The sequence below is a fragment of the Corvus moneduloides genome, chromosome 27, assembly GCF_009650955.1.
Source record: "Corvus moneduloides isolate bCorMon1 chromosome 27, bCorMon1.pri, whole genome shotgun sequence".
NCBI lineage: Eukaryota > Metazoa > Chordata > Aves > Passeriformes > Corvidae > Corvus > Corvus moneduloides.
In genome coordinates this window covers 4,408,621-4,426,177 of record NC_045502.1, presented here as the reverse complement: position 1 = coordinate 4,426,177, position 17,557 = coordinate 4,408,621, and the positions used below count along the sequence as shown (strand labels likewise).

Sequence of the window (17,557 nt, the reverse complement as noted above, 5' to 3'; positions counted from 1 at the left end):
GAAACAAGGGTGACCTCAGGGGACTGCTGGGAATCCTGGGGCCATGCCTTTGCTCCAGAGGGAACGACGCCTGCGCCATCGGCCACCGGACCGTCTGCCGGACGCCGTCCTCCAAGGCAAATATTGACAGTGACAGTGGCGGGCGGGGGGAGCCCGAGCGCTGCTGCTCCCAGCCTGGCCCGGGGCTTTGATGGATGTAAACCAAGCCGGGGGCGCGGGGGGCTGAGGCTCCGCGCGGTTCATTAAGAGGCCGGGGAGTCTTTCATCTGCGGCCCGTTGGCTCCACTCCAGCGACCAACAGCTCCCATCTGCCGGGTGACCTCTGCGGACGGAGCGGGTGGTCTGCGCCCCACGCCCCCGGACAGGTGTCCGGTGTCACTGACGCCGCATTCCCGCACCCTCCCGCCTCAGGCTCCAGGTGGGTGCCTCGGGAGGTGCCTGTGGGCAGTGCCCTCTGCTCCGGCCTCGGGGAGGCTCGGACACGTGGGAAGCCTAGCAAACCTTCTGGACATGATGAGAAAAGTCAGTTGGAAGCTCCATGGGAAGGAGAAGCAGCTGCAGGGGAAGGAGCAGAAGCTCTCGCAGATCCCCCCTCCTCTCCAGAGCCTTGTCACAGCCCAGCTCGGGCTGTCCCCAGCACAGCACCTGGGCTGCTCCCCGATGGCCACCTGGACCAGCCCGGCGGGACGAGAGAGGTGTCCTGTGGCAAAGTGCATCCCCAGGGCCACCGAGACCCCTGCCCTGCCGCAGCCCCGCGCACGGAGGCCGCCAGAGCCGCGGGAGCCCCGAAGGTTTCGGCAGGCGCTGTGCACCTGAGCCAGGTGCGCTCCAGGCGATTTTGGGACCCGTGACCCGGCAGCGCCACCCAGAGGCTCCTCCGGGGACAGCTCGCGACACACGACATCCCGCCCAGCGCGGCAGCGACTTCCCGACCTTCCCGATCAAAACCCGCTTCACTTTCTTTGCCAGCTCCGTCTCAGTTGCCTTTCAACCACCCTCCTCCCTCCGCCCCAGCTCCAACAGCGGCTCCAGGTTGGGGAAACAGCTCCAGGGGCAGCTCGGGGCATTTATTCACCACGCTGGAACATAAAAATAACATCTTTAATAGCTTTAGAGTTGGCACAGATGGCATTAAAACTCATCACTGTTTATTACTAGACTATGGAACCACACACGGTGCAGCGTGAGGAGGGCGGCTCCGACCCCACGTCGCTTCTAAGCCACGGAGCTACGACAGGTTGGTGTTGGAGTTGACTCTTTTCATTTACATTCAGCTTTTATAGAGTGAAACCAACAGCGAGATTTAACCACACGCACACAGAGCAAAGCCTGGGGAGGATGTTCCTGCTGGCAGCCGAGCTCTCCTCCTCTTAGCAGATACAAAGCCCAAAAATCAGCTGTAACACAGGTTGTGAGACTGGCCAAACAACACAGGACGACGCAGGAGCTTCTGCTCACACCTGAAGGAAAGTTACTGCAGTGACAGTCCCATTTCCCTCTTCCAAGTGCAGGAAAGGATGTTAGAGGACACAGCCCAGCAGCTCTCAGTGGCCAAACAATTTTTTTTCAGGAACCCAGAATGCAGTGGGACAATAATACTTCCTTTTCTGAAGTATTTTCCCAAGGAAATCTCCCTGCTGCCCTGCGCCAAGCATTATCCTCACATAGGTGTAGAGGGGATGGCACAGGCACCAAACCATCAGGGACTCACCTTGGAAAGCAGCAGCAAGCTGGTGGCAAAGCAGAGGCCTGGCAGAAAACCCCCATTCTGACCAAAAAACAGCATCAAAACTATTAGGCAGCAACAGAGGAGGGGAAAGGAAGGGAAGAGGGAAAGCATCCCAGATCTGGGCAGCCACAGAGCCATGGGAAAAGTTAGTGTCAGCCTGAAAAGGACAAAACTGAGCCGAAAAGACACTCCCACACTGGTGATGTGCAGCCAAAACATCACACCATGGACCCACAGTGGCAGCTGAGCTCCTCACAGTCCCCTGTGCCTGTCAGTCACCCCCTTGCCATGGCCACGGCCTCTCCCGTGTCACAGCACAGCCCTACCTCAGCTCCTACATAACCACCCCACGTGCAAAACTTGTATTTGGGGAAACATTTACAGGTTTCTGGCAAGATCACAACGTGTTCAATGAAGTTTTTAGTCCTTAGTGAAAACACCAGCACTGCTGCAGTGACACCTACCTTGCTCAGCAGCAGCTCCAGCCTGACAAACACTTGTTTGTCCAACCCAGTTACCCCAAAGTCTCTGTCCTTGATGACCCTGAGGAACCAAGACACCACAGCCACTTCCAACCCTCAATTTCCTTGTCATTTGTTGGTTATAAAGATTTCCAGTTTCTAAGGGTACTCTACAATCACAATGATTTGAGGCATTTCTGGCCTCTGTTCCGAGGAATTCCCTCTCACCACCAGGATCGGGTGCTGACACGGAGGGAGGTAAAATGCATAGTGAGGTCTCCCGCAGCGAGGTCTCTCCTCTGGTGAGGCCACTTGTTTTCCCTTTAGTGCCCCTGCACTGTCACGGCCTCTGTTTGGCCTTTACTTCCAGCAGGGGCCTTGCCCCCGATGGCTTTGTTGGAATAATCCCGCTCTCCAAAAATAGTGCTCCCAATCCTGACGTTTGTAGAGCCAACCTCTATCTGGAAGAGACAGAGAGGAGGAGGTCAGGGCAGGGCTGCCACCGCCCCATGGCCTAGCCTGGACGCCCACCACACCACAGGATGGTTCCCCACAGACCCATCACCCACAGCTACACCCAGGGGTTGGTTTGATCCCAGGAATCTCCCCCAGGACCGGGAGAGCTGCACTGGGATCTCCATCCAAGGGGAAGCCTTAGAGGCCTGTTTGGGTGGCACCTGGGCTGGAATTTGGGGTGCAGGCATGTTTGTTCCCTGAGGGAAGGGGCAGGAATGCACTTACTGCGTGCTGGAAGTCCGTGGACATGCCCATGCTCAGCTCCACCTTCTCCACGGGCAGATTGAGCTTCTCACACACCTCCTGCCGCAGGGACAGCAGCACCTGCAGCGCACGAGGGGACAGGACAGGGTCACACACCTGGACAGCCACGCCAGCTCCCTTCCAGGGTGACACAGATCCCGATTCCTGCCCGTCCCTGAAGCGTCCTTCACACGGGATGTGCAATTCCCACACTTCCCACAGAAGCACCGGAACAGCATCTGGAGATTTCCCAGATTTCCTGACAACACAGAGGAGGCTGAACTCTCACCTGGACCAGGGGCTCCAGGACAGCAACTGCTGCACAGGTAGCCCTGCCAACATCCTGGCTGCAGCTTCAGAGGAGGGATGGGAGAAATACTCTGCAGAAAGAAGCCTCACACCTGCACTGACACTGGTACTGAGGGCTCTGTGCTATCCTGCACAAGGTGTTCCTACCTCCCTACAGCTTGACTTGGACTGGTTTGACTGGGACAGACAAACTGTAACAGGAAACCAGCCCACAGTGACATTTTCTATGAGAAAATCTTACCTGAAAGTCAGGATTTGGCCCCTTACTGAGGTCATGCCCGATGCTGCCAATGGTCATCAGCCCCACAAATTCCAGGCTGGGGCACTTGTTGATGACATGCTCCACGGCAGCTGTGGTGTCTCCGGGGGGAAGGCCATGCTTGCCTGGAAAAAACCAGGGAGATCTGTGCCCAGCTCTGCCAGAGAAACGCTTTCAGCCCGTCCTGGTCAAGTTCCCTGTCAAGCCAGCAGGACAAATGTCACAAAGAGCCACTTACTGTCCTCCCCACTGGTGTTAACTTGCACCATGACCTTCAGCTTCTGGGATGACCCTTTTTTCTGCCACGAGCTGTTGACTCTGTCTGCCAGTTTCACAGAATCCACCGTTTCCAACATGAACAGGTTTGGGACAGCTGGGGAGAAAACACAGGCTGAGAGAGCTCTGCTGGCATGGGATTGTTTGTACCAACAGCAGGCATTTGTGAGTTCACGGTTATTGTTTCAGAGAATCACGGAATATCCTGAGCTGGAAGGGACTCCCAGGGATGATTGAGTCCAACCCCTGGCCCAGCACAGACACCCCAACAATCCCAGCCTGGACATCCCTGGCAGCGCTGTCCCGACACTCCTGGAGCTCCGGCAGCCTCGGGGCCATGCCCATTCCCCGGGCAGCCTGGGCAGCTCCTGACCACCCTCTGGGGGAAGAACCTTTTCCTGATATCCACCCTAACCCTCCCCTGACACATCTGAACTCTGGAAGACCATTGCCCACATAAAATCAACCAGGATTTACCGATCAGCTTGTTGACATTGTTCTTCTGCAGGTGGCCAATAAAATGCCACTTGATGTCTGGACAAGACGACAGAATCTGAAAGCAGAGAGAACACTCAGGTTGGAACAGCAATTCCCTCTTCCCCCATACAACACTTCAGTCTTAGCTTGCCCACAACCAAATACCAGACGCCCAATTTCTTTGTTTGTTGACCCTGAAAGACTCAGCTTGTGGTTGTGCTGCACAGCCTGGAGAGGGATGGGGCTGTGGCTGCAGGGAATGCTGTCCATGGGAACAGTGAAGGCAAAGCTCTTTTGCAACAGTCATTAAATAATATTTTCTCCAAACTGAGTGTTAACGTTTCTTTTTCAGCAAGGGCTGTGCTTCTCCTAAAGAGAGCACAAAAGGCAAAGCACTGTGTAGACAAACCATGACTAAGGCTCATGTATTCCCAGACTCCTCTGGAGCCAGCAAGGCAGGAGGGGGAAGGGGGCAGAGGCAGTGAGCCAGGAATAACCCACCATTTATCTGCAAAGATAAGGATCCAACCAAATCCCTAACAAACCCCAGGACTTTGACTGAACAGCTCTTAGGACACAGCTATACATGGAGAGAAAACACAAAGGGAACTGTGTGCTTACTCTGGAGTCTGAAGCCTTTTCCAGCAGCTCCTGAACCTGGGAGAATGAAGGAGAACTCCGTTAAACCCACAGCAGGCATTGGATTGGTGTCCTTGGGATGTGTGTTCCTGGGGCCAACCTGAGCCTCAAAAACACGGGGCCAGGGAATAATGCTGTCACCCACAGAGCCACCTAAACCGGGCTGCCCCGAGCCCGCCCCGAGCCACCAGGAGGAATTTCTTCGCAGAAAGGGTCATTAAACACGGGAAGGGGCTGCCCAGGGAGGTGTTGGAGCGTCCATCCCTGGAGGTGTCCGAGGAAAGACTGGCTGTGGCACTCAGTGCTCTGGGCTGGGTGACAACGTGGGGATCGGGCACGGGTTGCGCTCCATGACCTTGGAGGGCTTTTCCACCTGGAATGATGCTGGGATTCCATGCCCTCAACAGGGGGCCCTTTCCCAGCCCTGCTGACCCTCTCCCAGCCCCTCAGACCCCCGACTCACGTAGTTCTCCCCGAAGCTGCGCTGCCCGTGGCTGTAGGCCTCCATCACCATCTCCGCCGGCTTGGTCTTGCTGACGGCCACGAGCCGCGGCTGCACGGCCGGGAGCCCCTGCGGGAGCACGGCGGGGTGAGCACGGGGACCCCGGGCCCAGCTCCGGGCACCCCCGGCCGGGGCCGCTGAGGGGAGGACGAAGGGGGCCCGGCCCTATTGGGGGAGCGCCGGGACGAGCAGAAGGGAGGCCTGTCGCGATAGTGGGGTGCTGGCTCCTTTGCTGGGGGTTTCAAACACCCAGATCCGTGGTGTGCTCGTCCCTGGGGCACTGAGGGTCTGTTCCCACGGTGGGACCTGTCCCGGTCGCACCGCGGGTCTGTCCCCACGGTCACCGGTAACCTGTCCCCAAGGCGCGGGCCCGTCCCTACGGTGATGGAGGCCCTGTCGCCATGGCAGCGACCCGCGGACCTCCCCGGGTTGCCCCCCGTGCCCTCCTCACCTGCGGCCGCCGCGCCGCCGCTTGCTGCACCTGCTCGGTGACGGCGCGGAGCGCCGGGCCCAGCCCGTCCCCGGCGGCCATGCCCGCTCTCCACATCCCCGCCCGCCCGCGGCCGCTTCCGCCACACACCCGCCCCGCCCCCGCCCCGCCGCCAATCAGATCGCTCCGCCGGCCGCCGCCGGCCAATGGGAGGGGCGGGGGCGCCATATTGGGAAGGTCGCCGGCGCCATGGCGGCCCCGGGGGACAGCGAGGCCCGGCCGGGGCTCCCCCGGGGCTCCCCCGGGGCTCCCCCGGGGCTCCGCGTTCTGGCCACAAATCCAAATCACGGCCTGAGTAACGGGCGCGAGCGCTGCCACCCATCCCGCCCCACTGTTCCAGTCCCGGCCACCCTCCACCCTCCAAAATTAGGTTCTTATCCCTGCATGAGGAGCAGCCTCCCAAGGGTGTGAATTTCAATTATTTCGGGGAGAAAAAAGCGTTATAAAAACAAGGCAGGGACCGTGCTTGTCCTGCAGGCCCAGTCTGAGGGCGGGCAGTGCTGGGGAGCGCTTGGAGCGCGGCCACAGAGCCCGAGAGCAGCTGGAGGGGCCGGGACAATGCCCGGCTTCATCGCGGCCACTGACGGGGGAAGAACGGGAAACTGCCAGCTGGAACCCATTAACCCAAATATTTGTCTTAATGTGCAGAACTTCACTGTCCCTCTGCAGATTCAGTGTTTACACAGCTGGGTAAAAACACCCAGAAGGTTCCTGCCCTTTGTCTGGTAAAACACGACAAGGATTTTCTGCAAACTTTACCAAATCCGAGGTGTTTGCCGCTCCAGTCTTGTTCCTGTGTTTTTCACTCATTCCTTAGCAAAGCAGGGGTTGACAGACACGGGATTCCTTGGACATGGACACCTCTGACCTTTCTTCTTCCACTTTCCTCCTCCTCCTCCTCCTCACTGGAAAGGGGGAACCGTCCCGTGCAGGGGCACAGCACCGACCCCCAGCACCCCACCGCTCCCCATGCCCACCGGCGGCCTCCACGTCCCCTCGCTGGAAAATCCTCCCCTGCAAATACATCTACACGTGATACTAAAGTTCATCCTGATATTAAAATTGGAAGATTCTAAAATTGAAGGCCATTTTATTGCCATAGCAAATACCAAAATAAAAAGGCTTTGAATTCAGTACATAAGATCAAAGACTGCATTTCCATGCTCCCCACAGCCATTCCCAGGTATCAGCAGTGCCACAAACCTCTGTTCCCTTTGCTGTAGAGTGGGTTTAAAGTTCAGATATTCATCTCAAGATTAGAGAAACAGGACAATTTGCCTGTTAAAGAGACAGAGGGAATAAAGGTTTATATGGAGAGACAGATCCACTCCGGAAAATTCAGGACATTTTACAGAGTGGAGAAACCTGAATGAAGACACAACAACAGATTTTGGCTTGTGAAGACTGATACACTCTCAACTTTGCTTCTGCACTCTTAGTACAATTTAACTAAATTACACTAATACTTTAGCAGTCAGGGTTTTAATTAAAACAAAAATCATTAAGAGCTCTTTATCCCAAGCTATTGTCTTGCTATGAAATCACACACAAAAAAAAGCCTTTATAATACCACTTTGGCTTAGTTGCATCCTTCCATTAGTGAAAAATACTTGCGTAAAAGGAGGTGTTAGTTGCTGATGGAAACCTTGAGCACGAACGTAGAACAATCTCAAATGAGCTCATCCTCATTGCTGAACTTCTGCTATTCCCTGTTACAATCTCCCTGCACAGACCAATTTATGAGTCAGGAATATCACAGCCTCCCTGGGGATGCTGTTGTTGACTACTGTGGGTCTGATGGAGGTCTGGAGATGGGACTTCCCTTAGCTCCTATTTTCCAAGAAATACAAAGAGGAGGGGACTTTTCTCCAGCAGAAACCGATGCTTAATTTCTATTTTGCATTTTCAAGCATCAACAGGGAAGAGAAAACTGCTGTAAAAACCCTGGAACCAGGAGCTGAGATTCATCTGAGCTCTCTTAGTGTAACACAGATTGATGAAGATTTAAACGCTGAAGAGTGAGACCAGGGGTAGGGGGGAGCAAGAATTCGGGGCAGGAGCCTGTAAATGCACCAGGCTGGTCTCTGACAACGAGCACTGCCATCACCTCAGATGAGGATATTGGCCTCAAATTTTATCAGCAATTAAGCACCAGGCTCTGCTGCCAAATGCAGATGGATTAGGTAGGAAAAAAAAAAAAATGTTCTCTCTAGGCATGAATTTTTATCTTCAAATTTTGCATGTGTGGAAAACAAAACCCTGTTTCCTCCTTGCATCTGGGATGTGAGGAACTGGTCAGCTCTCTGGAGGGGAAGGTCTGGTACATTGTTCTGAGAGAAAAAGGGGAATCCATCTTTGGGTAGTTCAGGAAGAGCTGCTTTTCTCTGCCCCGTGACCTTTCAGAATCACAGTTTGTCCTTGGCCAGTACAAAACCTTCCTTCCACAAGGTCCATTCAGACCCAATCCCACAGGAGCTCAGTTCTGCTCGTTTCAGCTCACCTGAAGGTCCTTTTTCTAGTCAGACACTGTAAACACCGAGATCCAGTTGCTCCTGCAGAGCAGGTAACGAGCTGAAAAACCATCAGGTCACTCCAGCAGCTCCTCCCCAGCACGGCCTTTTGTAAAGTCAGGGTCCCTGAGACAAAAATTCTTTCCTCCCTGGTTTTCTATGACTGTGACAACTTCCACGCCTGTGGCCTCATTCCACTGAAAATCCCACCCAGCTCTGCACTCCAGGACGCTGCCCACGCCCTCCCCCAGCAGCTGAACTGCTGGGAAAACTCTCCTGTGCCCCACAGAAACATGAAAAACAGAAAACAAAGCCGTGTTAGGACATAGAAAATGAAGAGTTTGGGTCACTCCCTGCGTGACTTGTGGTCTAAGGCTTCGATCCCCCCGGTGAGTGGGAACCTGCAGGATTCCAGCTGAGCCTCTGTCCCTCGTAGGGTCACCTCACATGGGCTCGGCAGCCACCTGCCACTGGCCCCAGCCTCGAGCAGCCACTTGTAGTGTACAAAATCTAGCACCTTATTTTCAAAGGGGACTGAAATAAAGTACTTGGAGTTTTCAATAAGAAAAAAACCCAAAACAAGTTGTAGCAGCAATTCCCCTCCCTCCAAACCCTCAACATTTCTTTACCTGCAACAGCTATGAACCACCTCAATCCCAAATCAGGTTCCCATCCAGCTGATAGCCCTGACAGCCTCTCCCAAATCCTTGGTCTGTGTGACCAAGAGCTGGGGAGGTGCAGCTACAGAACATACCTGGAGCTTAGAAATTACCAGAAAACCCACCCCATAAATACCAAAGTCCTTGTGTCTAATTGTCATACAAAAGATTGAAAGGATTAAATCTGATTCATCTCTTTCAGCACAGGAAAGGGGGAAAACAAAAAGGAATTTCCCAGTTCATGATGTTTTGATATAAAACGAATAGAAATCTTTCTTTTCAGTTGATGTTATGAAGTAGTTTTGTGTCCTCGCTGGTTCCTGCCCCGTCCTCATCTTGGATTCCCTCTGCCAGTCCCTCTGCAGATTTTCTCTGGCTCCCTGCAGAGTCCATGAACATGTTGGGAATATCTTTGCCAAAGTAGATCTTGCTGTTGGCTGCGATTGCCTTGTACTTCATCAGCTGCAAGTACTCGGGAGTTAACTTGAGCTGCACAGAGAGAAAACGGGTCACAACAGCTCAGATACGGGAAAAGGAGATTCCTGCCATGAGCACATGAGGCACATACTTTCCACAAGCACAGCAGGCATGGCCAGCCCTCCACAGGGAAAACACAGAGTGCCCAGAGCCAGGCTGAGTGCAGCTCTAAATCCCAGTGACTAAATGGCAAAATGAAAAGTGATGGGAGCAGCTGGGGAAAACGCTCAATCCAAACGTGATGGAGATGCTCAAGAGCACATCACTCACTGCAGCCCTTGCAACGAGAACTACTGAGGAGGGAAATATCCCTGGCTGTTTTCCAGGGAGCAGATCCACGAGCGTGTCTGGGTGAGAGGAGCTCATTCGTTCAGGATAACGACATTGTCACAGAGAGGACAGAACAACTGGCACAAAACCTGTGTACAAACACCCCAGCCCTCTGGCCCTTCTCACAGACCACCACAGAACTGAAACTCTTCCTGCTGGAGTGTCCTGGGAACTTGCTCACCTGGCAATTCTATCCATGCCATTTTTCTGTTTCCAGGTTGGACTTTTTGTTGTTTTTACTTTTGCAGTACTGAGGCTCTTCCAGGGTGTCTGAGACCAGCTCCATTTGTTCTTTCCCTGCACTGTGGTTTATTCTACCCCTGCCTGTCACCCCGGAGATCTCCCTGTTCTGACTGCCTGCCAACTTGAGACTGGAATGAAACCACATTTCTCATCACAACAGCGTGAAAGGGCAACACTGAAACTGATATTCCATCTACGGAGAGCCACGGCCCGTGAGCACCTGGCAGAGCAGAGACTTCACATACCCTGACACTGATCTGTCCAGAGAACAAAAGGAACTTGCAAATAAGGATCTAATTGTTTCAGTCAGATAAAAGCTTTGCTGAGAGGAGATGGCCTCCGTTGTGCTTTTTGACTTAAACAATGATCGCTGCCTGCTCTTGTGCTGAGCATTCCCCCACAGCCCGGGGCCCTGCTCTGAGGCACCACAAAGGAAAGCACAGTACCTTGTTGGCCTCGGCCACCTTCATAGCAGTGTAACACTCAGCATCAGCTCTCGCCTTCTCTCGTGCAAGAAATGCAGCATCTGGAAGCAAACACATGCTCTGAGTCACATTTTTATTTCCAGCCACGTTAGCACCGTTTGCAGCTGGAAACTCTTCAGAAAGGGGCCAGTGCCACATCTAAACTGCACGGGGTGCAACAAGGGGAAGAGGGAACAAAATGGGAAACCCAGAAATGGGAGCTCAATTTACAGCTAAATGGCTGCAGGACGAGAGCATTAATAAGTGAATTGCATCTGCAACTGCAGAGCTCAAAGAATTTCTCACACATCAGGGTTTGATTATCCCCATCACGTGGGCCAAGCTCAGCCTTTCTTCTCGAGCCAGGGCTGACTCTCGTGCTGAAACGCAGCAACTGCTCTCCTGCAGACGTGGGATTTACCCACAGCCTTTGCCCAGGACTCCAGGAACAGCCTGAGCAGCCCAGCACTCTCTGCAGATGAGGTCTGTGCCTGTGGATATGATTCCCAGATGGGATTTGGTCTGGGATACGCAGATGAAGGTTCTGGCACGCAGAGCAGGGGATTTTAACCTCTACAGGCTCTGCCCCTTGGACAGATGCTGGAGAGCTTTTCTCTGCTCTGTCAACAATTGCTCAAAGGCTCTGATTCTGTGGATACTGAAATTCCTGACTCCTGGCAGAGACACTTAAGGAAAGCAATGCTTCCCGTTTCTGTACTGCACTCCTTTTCCCCCTCGGACTCTGTATCCGTCCAGTGATAACGATGGGTACCAGTGAGTGTAATCCTGCCCCTCTCCTGACATTCCTCCCGAGGCATGGAGCCACACGATTGCAGCACTCAGTCTGGGTTGGAGAGCTGCATAGCTGCATAAACCATTTGTTTACTTCCCCTAGCAGGGAGTCCTGTGAGCTGCTGCACTTAAAGATCATGTAAACAGCTGGATGGTCTGGCCCACAGCTTCCTCTCTTTGGGCTAAAAGGAGAGGCTGGGCCCAGTCACAGACACCAGGAAAAAAGAGAGAGGCAGGAATCCTCTGCCAGCACAGACCCAGACTGATGGGCTGACAGAGTTATAGGAAATAAACCCCACTGTATTTCTGCAAAGAACTTCTTCCTGGGAAGCTGCTGATCTGTAAAACTCTTAATTGGCTCCTCAGTGGCTTCTGCAAAGCTTGGCAGGGCCTATAATGAATGTAAGGGGAAAAAAGGCCTTGCCACTTCTGAGCTGGAATTGCAGAGCCCTCTCCACGCCCTGGAGTCTCCTTGGCAAAGCATCGTATCAGATGGGTGAGGGAACACCTCCTTGAGTTCAAACTCCTACAAAGATCACCTTGAGAAAGGGAGTTTCAAGAAGCACAGCTGTCAAAGAAATTCCCGTTCTTGCCTCTGGTCAGGAACTTCACCCCTGGGAGCATCAGCCTGGACTGAAGAACACAGCCAACACACACTTCAAGAGCTCCCTGGTGAACTGCTTCAGGAGTTACTTACTGGAAAGCTCACCCCCCACTCACCTTCAATCTCTGAAATTCGCTTCTCTGTTTCCTTTTCCATCACTTTCTGTCCATAAGTTATTTCAGCAACTTGTGCAATCTTTTCTGCCTCTGAAATGAAAACAAGAACACACCCACACTGTCATCACACATCTTCCTAACGCCAGAAGCAGCCTCACCCTGGAAAATCCTCACTCATCACCTACTTCAGGTGGAAATAAATGGTAGGAAGAATTTCCAGCCTGCAGAAAACAAAGCTGGAACCCACCTGAAACACTCCTGAGCTTCTCAGGGAGTTTCAGATCAGAGAAGGTCCCAAAGCGAACCAGTGCACCCCTTCCCCCTCTCTGGAGCCTGGGGTCTCTTTGCTGCCTGTCCCCCCCGTTCCCTCTCCCAGCCCACCCATACAGACCGATCAGGGCTTTCTTCCTCTCTGTCTCTGCCTCCTTCTCCACCACCTTCTGCTTCTGTGCCGCGATCAGCAGCTTTGTCTTCTCGCTCTCCCTGGGGAGCAAGAGAAACCAGTTAAAAACAGGGGCTCACTGGTGTGGGATTCACAGCACATCCCCAGCACGAGCTGCTGGCTCTCCCCTCCTTCCAGCACGTGTCCAGGGCAGGTGGGATCAGCAGTGTGAGGGCAGGTACCTGCACAGAGCGTCTTGCCTAAACCAAAGCATTCTTTCCTCCCCTCCATAGCAGGAAGATTTTCCAGTGAGTCCCTGTGACACACTCCCTGCAGGCTGCCCTATTGCCTTTTCTATCTTAATGGTTTTTATTTACATTAATGAGTTTTTAAAGAGTGAACATAAATAAAAAACTCTGCCCCTGCTCCCAGCCAGGGAAGAGACACTGGAACTGAGTCTCTCTCAACACGTCCTGCTGTATTTATGGCAACAGAACACAGGCTGATTTGGGACCCCCTGCCATGACCACGCCACACAGGATTTACCACAAGCCCAAAGGTGACATGCAATGCCAGGGAAGCAGAATGGATGAGAGGGATCCCATCCTGGCCGGCACAGAGTGCTGGCAGCGTGCTCAGGGAGCACGGGCGTGTCTGACTGACCAAGTGCAGGAGAAGGCAGCTGGCTCAGGGCGTTGCAAAGGGATCAGCATGTCAAGTGCTGCCAAAGAAAGTTATTTCAAAGCTTTGCGAGTCTTCAGCCTGTTGAATCAACAGTTTCTCCATCCCAGTCAAACAACAGGATTAGTGCTGAAATCCGTCCCTCTGCCAGTCACCCACAGCTCCAGGAGGGCTCTGGAACACAGGGCCAGTGCCCAGGGGAAGGAGCCCCAGGGCAAAGCATTCCTGTGCTCAAGGGCTCCAAGTGAGGGCCCTGCCAGCCCAGCCAGGGCTCAGTGCTGCTCCTCGGCAGCCCCTTCCCGAGGGGCAGCATGAGGCCAGGAGCCAAGGGCACCCCAATCCCCAGATCCCAAGGTAATCTGCCCTTCTGGATCCTTCTGGGAACACAAAGCCACTTACATGAGCTCATAATTCCTCCGGATTGTTTCAGGGATGTTTGGCTTTGTAACTCGAACTGCCTGGAGAGAGGGAGACAGAAGAGGACATGGGCCAACAGCCAAGTGGCCCCTGGGACTGCAGGGGTGGCACTTGGGGCACGCTCTGCCACCAGAGCTGCACAAACTGTGACCAGGCCCAAAATCCACAGAGAAACAGCACTGAAGGATCTCCTGACATGATAGAGATTGTAACCTGGGCAAACCAGCACCCAGAATAACTTCAGGAGAAACTCAACACATCAAAACTGAGAGGAGACAGGAAGGACACTGTTCCCACTCCTCAGGTTCAATGAAATCTGTGCTGCAAAGCAATTTCCTAAACAAATCTCAGTTTCTTGTTTCCTTTTAGCCCTTTCCCCTCTTCACAATCTGCACCTTCAATATCTCAATCAAATCCTGATTACCTGTATAATTAATCCAGGGGCCATCGTGGTTAGGTCTTGCTGCAAGGCCAGTTTAAGGTTTTCATCAATTTGATCTGATTGGGGGAAAAAGAAAAGGGAATGAAACATCCCCCAGGGCAGTTTGCTGTCAGCACCCAGAGTGAGCTGGGAGGGCTCACATTTCTTATCCCTGGAAAGTACAAATGGGAGTTGGATGTAGAAGTGCTGGCCTGACCCCGAGGCAGGTTCCCAGCTCTCCCAGCAACAACCCTTGGGACGCACCACAGGAACATGGCAGGCATGAAAGGAAACCCTCCAGTTTCCCCAAACCTGCGGTTTGGAATCTTCCTGAATCTTTACAACAAGGAGTCTGTGCTCTAACCCCCTTCCCCACTGAACTTCCCAACTGGATCCTGAAGTAACGTGGTAAATCCTGACCGACTCTGGCCTGCACCTGTGCCAGGAGGACAAAAAGGAAATGGAAAGGCAGGAATGGGAAATGGCAGCATCAGTTACTTTAACAGGCTGCAAAAATCATCAGTAATGTCTCTCTGGCTCAGGGAGTCCCAGAACTCCAGCGTAGCTGAGGATTTCAAAGGGATACGCAACCTAAAACCCTGCTCTGATGAAAGCTCCAAGGAGGGCAGCGCTTCCAGCTGGGGCCTGCTGGGAAGTGCAGAGGGAAAATCAAACTGTAATGGCCTTAAGAGGGATCACATCACACTCCTGGATTGTTTACTTTGGTCCCAGTTTCCTATCTGGAACTCAGGCTCCTAATGAAGTCCAGCCAGGAGTTTGTGAAGCAGCTGTTATCAGTTCCCTGCACCTGCTGGCAGATGTGGGGGCAGAGGGTGACGTGAGGCTGCTTAAAGGGGCTGTGCCCCACTGCAGAGCCTGAGCCAGACCCAGGCAGCTCAGAGCAGGAGTTCCAGGGGAGTTTGTGCAAGTTCCTTCTGTGCAGAGCGGGTGCTTTCAGCAGCTGCCGACATCTGGAGTCTCCATTGGCCAGGAACCCGTCCAGCACCAGCAGGGACTGGGAACCGGGGGGGGTCCGAGCCCCAGGCCTGCAGCCTGTGTGGGAAGGGGAAGCCAGGCTCCTTGGAAAGCCCAGGCTGAACAGAGAGCAGGAGTCTGCTCTCTCAGGCACAAATCCTGTCCCAAACCATTCCCAGCAGCTCTGCGCCCACAGCCAGCACTGCCGAGTGCTGAAAGGCTGCAAGGATTTCCTGTCAGTCCAGAGCCAGAAACAAAACACTCAGCATTGGCAGCCACTGCACGAATTCTACCAAGAAACCCCAGCTTCTCCTCAGCCTCTCCTGCTGTGTGTCTCCCTGTGCTGCCCGGTTTCCTGTTGGGAAGGTCAGCAGGCTCCTGCCAACACTCCTGGTTTATGGGCACCACAGCCACGGGCACAGCCCAGAGCTCATGGAACCCTCTGGCCAGGGAGTGCTTGCTCAGGCTTTCTGTAACAGCAAAGAGCCACAGCCTGGCTCTTCCATCTGGATTAGAGAATCCTGTGACTGATTCAATCACACAGAGAATGCCACAGAATTCCTGCTCCCTTCCCTACAGGGAGGCTACTGGCAGGGCTGGGGCTGGAGTTTATTGTTACAACATATTGAAGCACTCAGCTCCAAAAGATAACACGGATAAACGATGGCAGCTGGATACCAACCCCGCCTCTGAGCAGAGCAAACACGGGATTAATGGATAAAAGCCCACCAGCTGCGGGTTCTGCACCAACAGCCCACGGGGAGAACCCTCAGAACCACCAGTCCCAGGGGCAGCTCACCAAACAGCTCGATGTAAACCTCCTGCAGCGTGTGGACACTGCAGAACTGGTTCAGCTCGTGGTGGATCTTGTTGAAGATGAGGGCCTTGTCGTAGTCGGCCGTGTAGTTCTTCACGATGTCGTAAACTGGCAGAGGAGAGAGAGGGGATGGAGGAGGGAGGGAAGGGAAGCGGGGAAAGGAGGCTGAGCACTCTCAGGGAAAACCTTGAGGGGCTGTGAAATGCCCTCAAACCCTCTGCTCAGGGCAGGTTTATTTACTGCTGACATTTTGCGACGCCTCCACCAATATCTGTCCTCTGCTCTGTCAATAGAAGGGTTTGAAGCACCCTCAGGCTGTGCTGGGTCTGCACACACACACACACACAGAGCTCCCTGCCGAGCCAGGCACTCCCACATTAAACACCCAAGGATTTGGGAAAAGGCTGCACAGGTCGTTCTCCCTGGGCTCCAGGAGCCTGTGCTCACAGCCCCCTTGGCTCCCCCTGCACACCCCGTTACTCCAACCCGATGCTGCACAAAGCTTGGGGGAGCTGGGTTAATGCAGATCAGAAAGGCAAGAAACAATAAACACCCCAAATTCTCGGGAGAGCGAGGTCAGAGGTGACACCCGGAGCTCAGGGCACACCTGTGGTACAGCCTGGCTCCAACCAAACACAGCCACAACCTCTTCACCTCCTGTTCCTGCAGCACAGCCCCCGGGGAGTGTCCGGGGCAGGACTGGTGACTCACCCGCGCTCTGGATGAGGAAATTCACCACCTCGATCCTGTCGAAATAAATCATCACTCCTCCACTGCAAAGCGAGAAAAACAAAAAGTTACGTTTGCTGGAGGCTGAGTTTGCTCCTGTGGGATGAGTGTGGGATCCACCCCAGCCTGCTCAGCACCGTCCCAGACCCCCCCGCCCGGGGTGGGCTCCCTGTCCTGGGGAGGCCCTGCAGAGCCTCCCAGTGACCCCAGTTTGGGGGCTGCAGAGAAGTTCAGTCTCTGAGGAGCTTCCAGCTGGGATGAAGGGCTGTAGGGGGGTAAGAGCTGAACATCTCACCTGGTGCCACACGGGACATTTTTCACCTCGTCCGTCTGCAGCGTGGTCTGGAGGAGATCGAAGGAAAGAGGCTTAAGAGAGGGATTTTCCCGGCACAAATCCTGCAGCCCACGGGGCTCTGACACAGCCACGTCCCCCCGGGGCCCTCCAAAGCAGGAGCTGCACCCGCCTCGCTCAGTCCCTCGTTCGAGGCTCAGCGGGACCGGCCCGAGAGCCGCCCGTCCCCGGTACCGGGCACGGCCGCCCCCAGCCCCGTGGGACCAGCCGGGCTCCCCCGGTGCCCGCCCCGCCCGGGCCCGGGCCCAGCAGCACCTGCACTGACTTGTAGGACGTGATGAAGGGCAGCATGAGGTGGAAGCCGGGCCCGCTGGTGGAGGTCAGCAACGCGCCGCCGCTGCGGAGGGAACGAGAGGGGGAGAGGGGGGGAGAGAGAGAGAGAGAGAGAGAGAGAACCGTGAGCGGCGGCTGGCCGGGGCCCGGCTCTCTCCCCGCAGGGCCCGTCTCACCGATAGTAGACGCCGATGTGCCCCTCGTCGATCTTGTGCACGGCCGACAGGAGCGCGGCGGCCGCGACGCCGAGGGCGAGGGCGGCGATGGCACCGAGCTGGGCCATGCCCGGCACCGGCGGCGGCACCGGCGGCGGCACCGGCGGCGCGCCACTGACGTCATCACAGCGCGACCGCGCCGCCGCCGCCAGAGGGCGATGGAGGAGCGGGGGATGTGGCGCTGGAGGTCGCGGGTTCG

General features: G+C 54.7%; 2 protein-coding genes across 2 annotated transcripts; both read right to left on the bottom strand.

The window, feature by feature from the left end:
* Positions 1–1,087: 1,087 nt before the first annotated feature.
* PLPBP (pyridoxal phosphate binding protein) lies at positions 1,088–5,978 on the bottom strand. Its single transcript, XM_032092289.1, has 8 exons — positions 5,863–5,978; positions 5,373–5,480; positions 4,892–4,927; positions 4,271–4,346; positions 3,756–3,890; positions 3,500–3,642; positions 2,932–3,030; positions 1,088–2,651 (listed from the first exon to the last, which is right to left on the bottom strand). The coding sequence occupies exons 1-8, from the start codon at positions 5,956–5,958 to the stop codon at positions 2,514–2,516; spliced, it is 831 nt and encodes a 276-aa protein (XP_031948180.1). The 5' UTR covers positions 5,959–5,978; the 3' UTR covers positions 1,088–2,513.
* Positions 5,979–6,974: 996 nt separating this feature from the next.
* ERLIN2 (ER lipid raft associated 2) lies at positions 6,975–17,465 on the bottom strand. The gene is made up of 11 exons (XM_032092288.1): positions 17,320–17,465; positions 17,126–17,207; positions 16,814–16,860; positions 16,501–16,562; positions 15,772–15,897; positions 14,001–14,074; positions 13,559–13,617; positions 12,488–12,579; positions 12,097–12,186; positions 10,567–10,646; positions 6,975–9,559 (listed from the first exon to the last, which is right to left on the bottom strand). Exons 1-11 carry the CDS (start codon positions 17,424–17,426, stop codon positions 9,350–9,352), a joined length of 1,029 nt encoding a protein of 342 aa, XP_031948179.1. The 5' UTR covers positions 17,427–17,465; the 3' UTR covers positions 6,975–9,349.
* Positions 17,466–17,557: the final 92 nt, after the last annotated feature.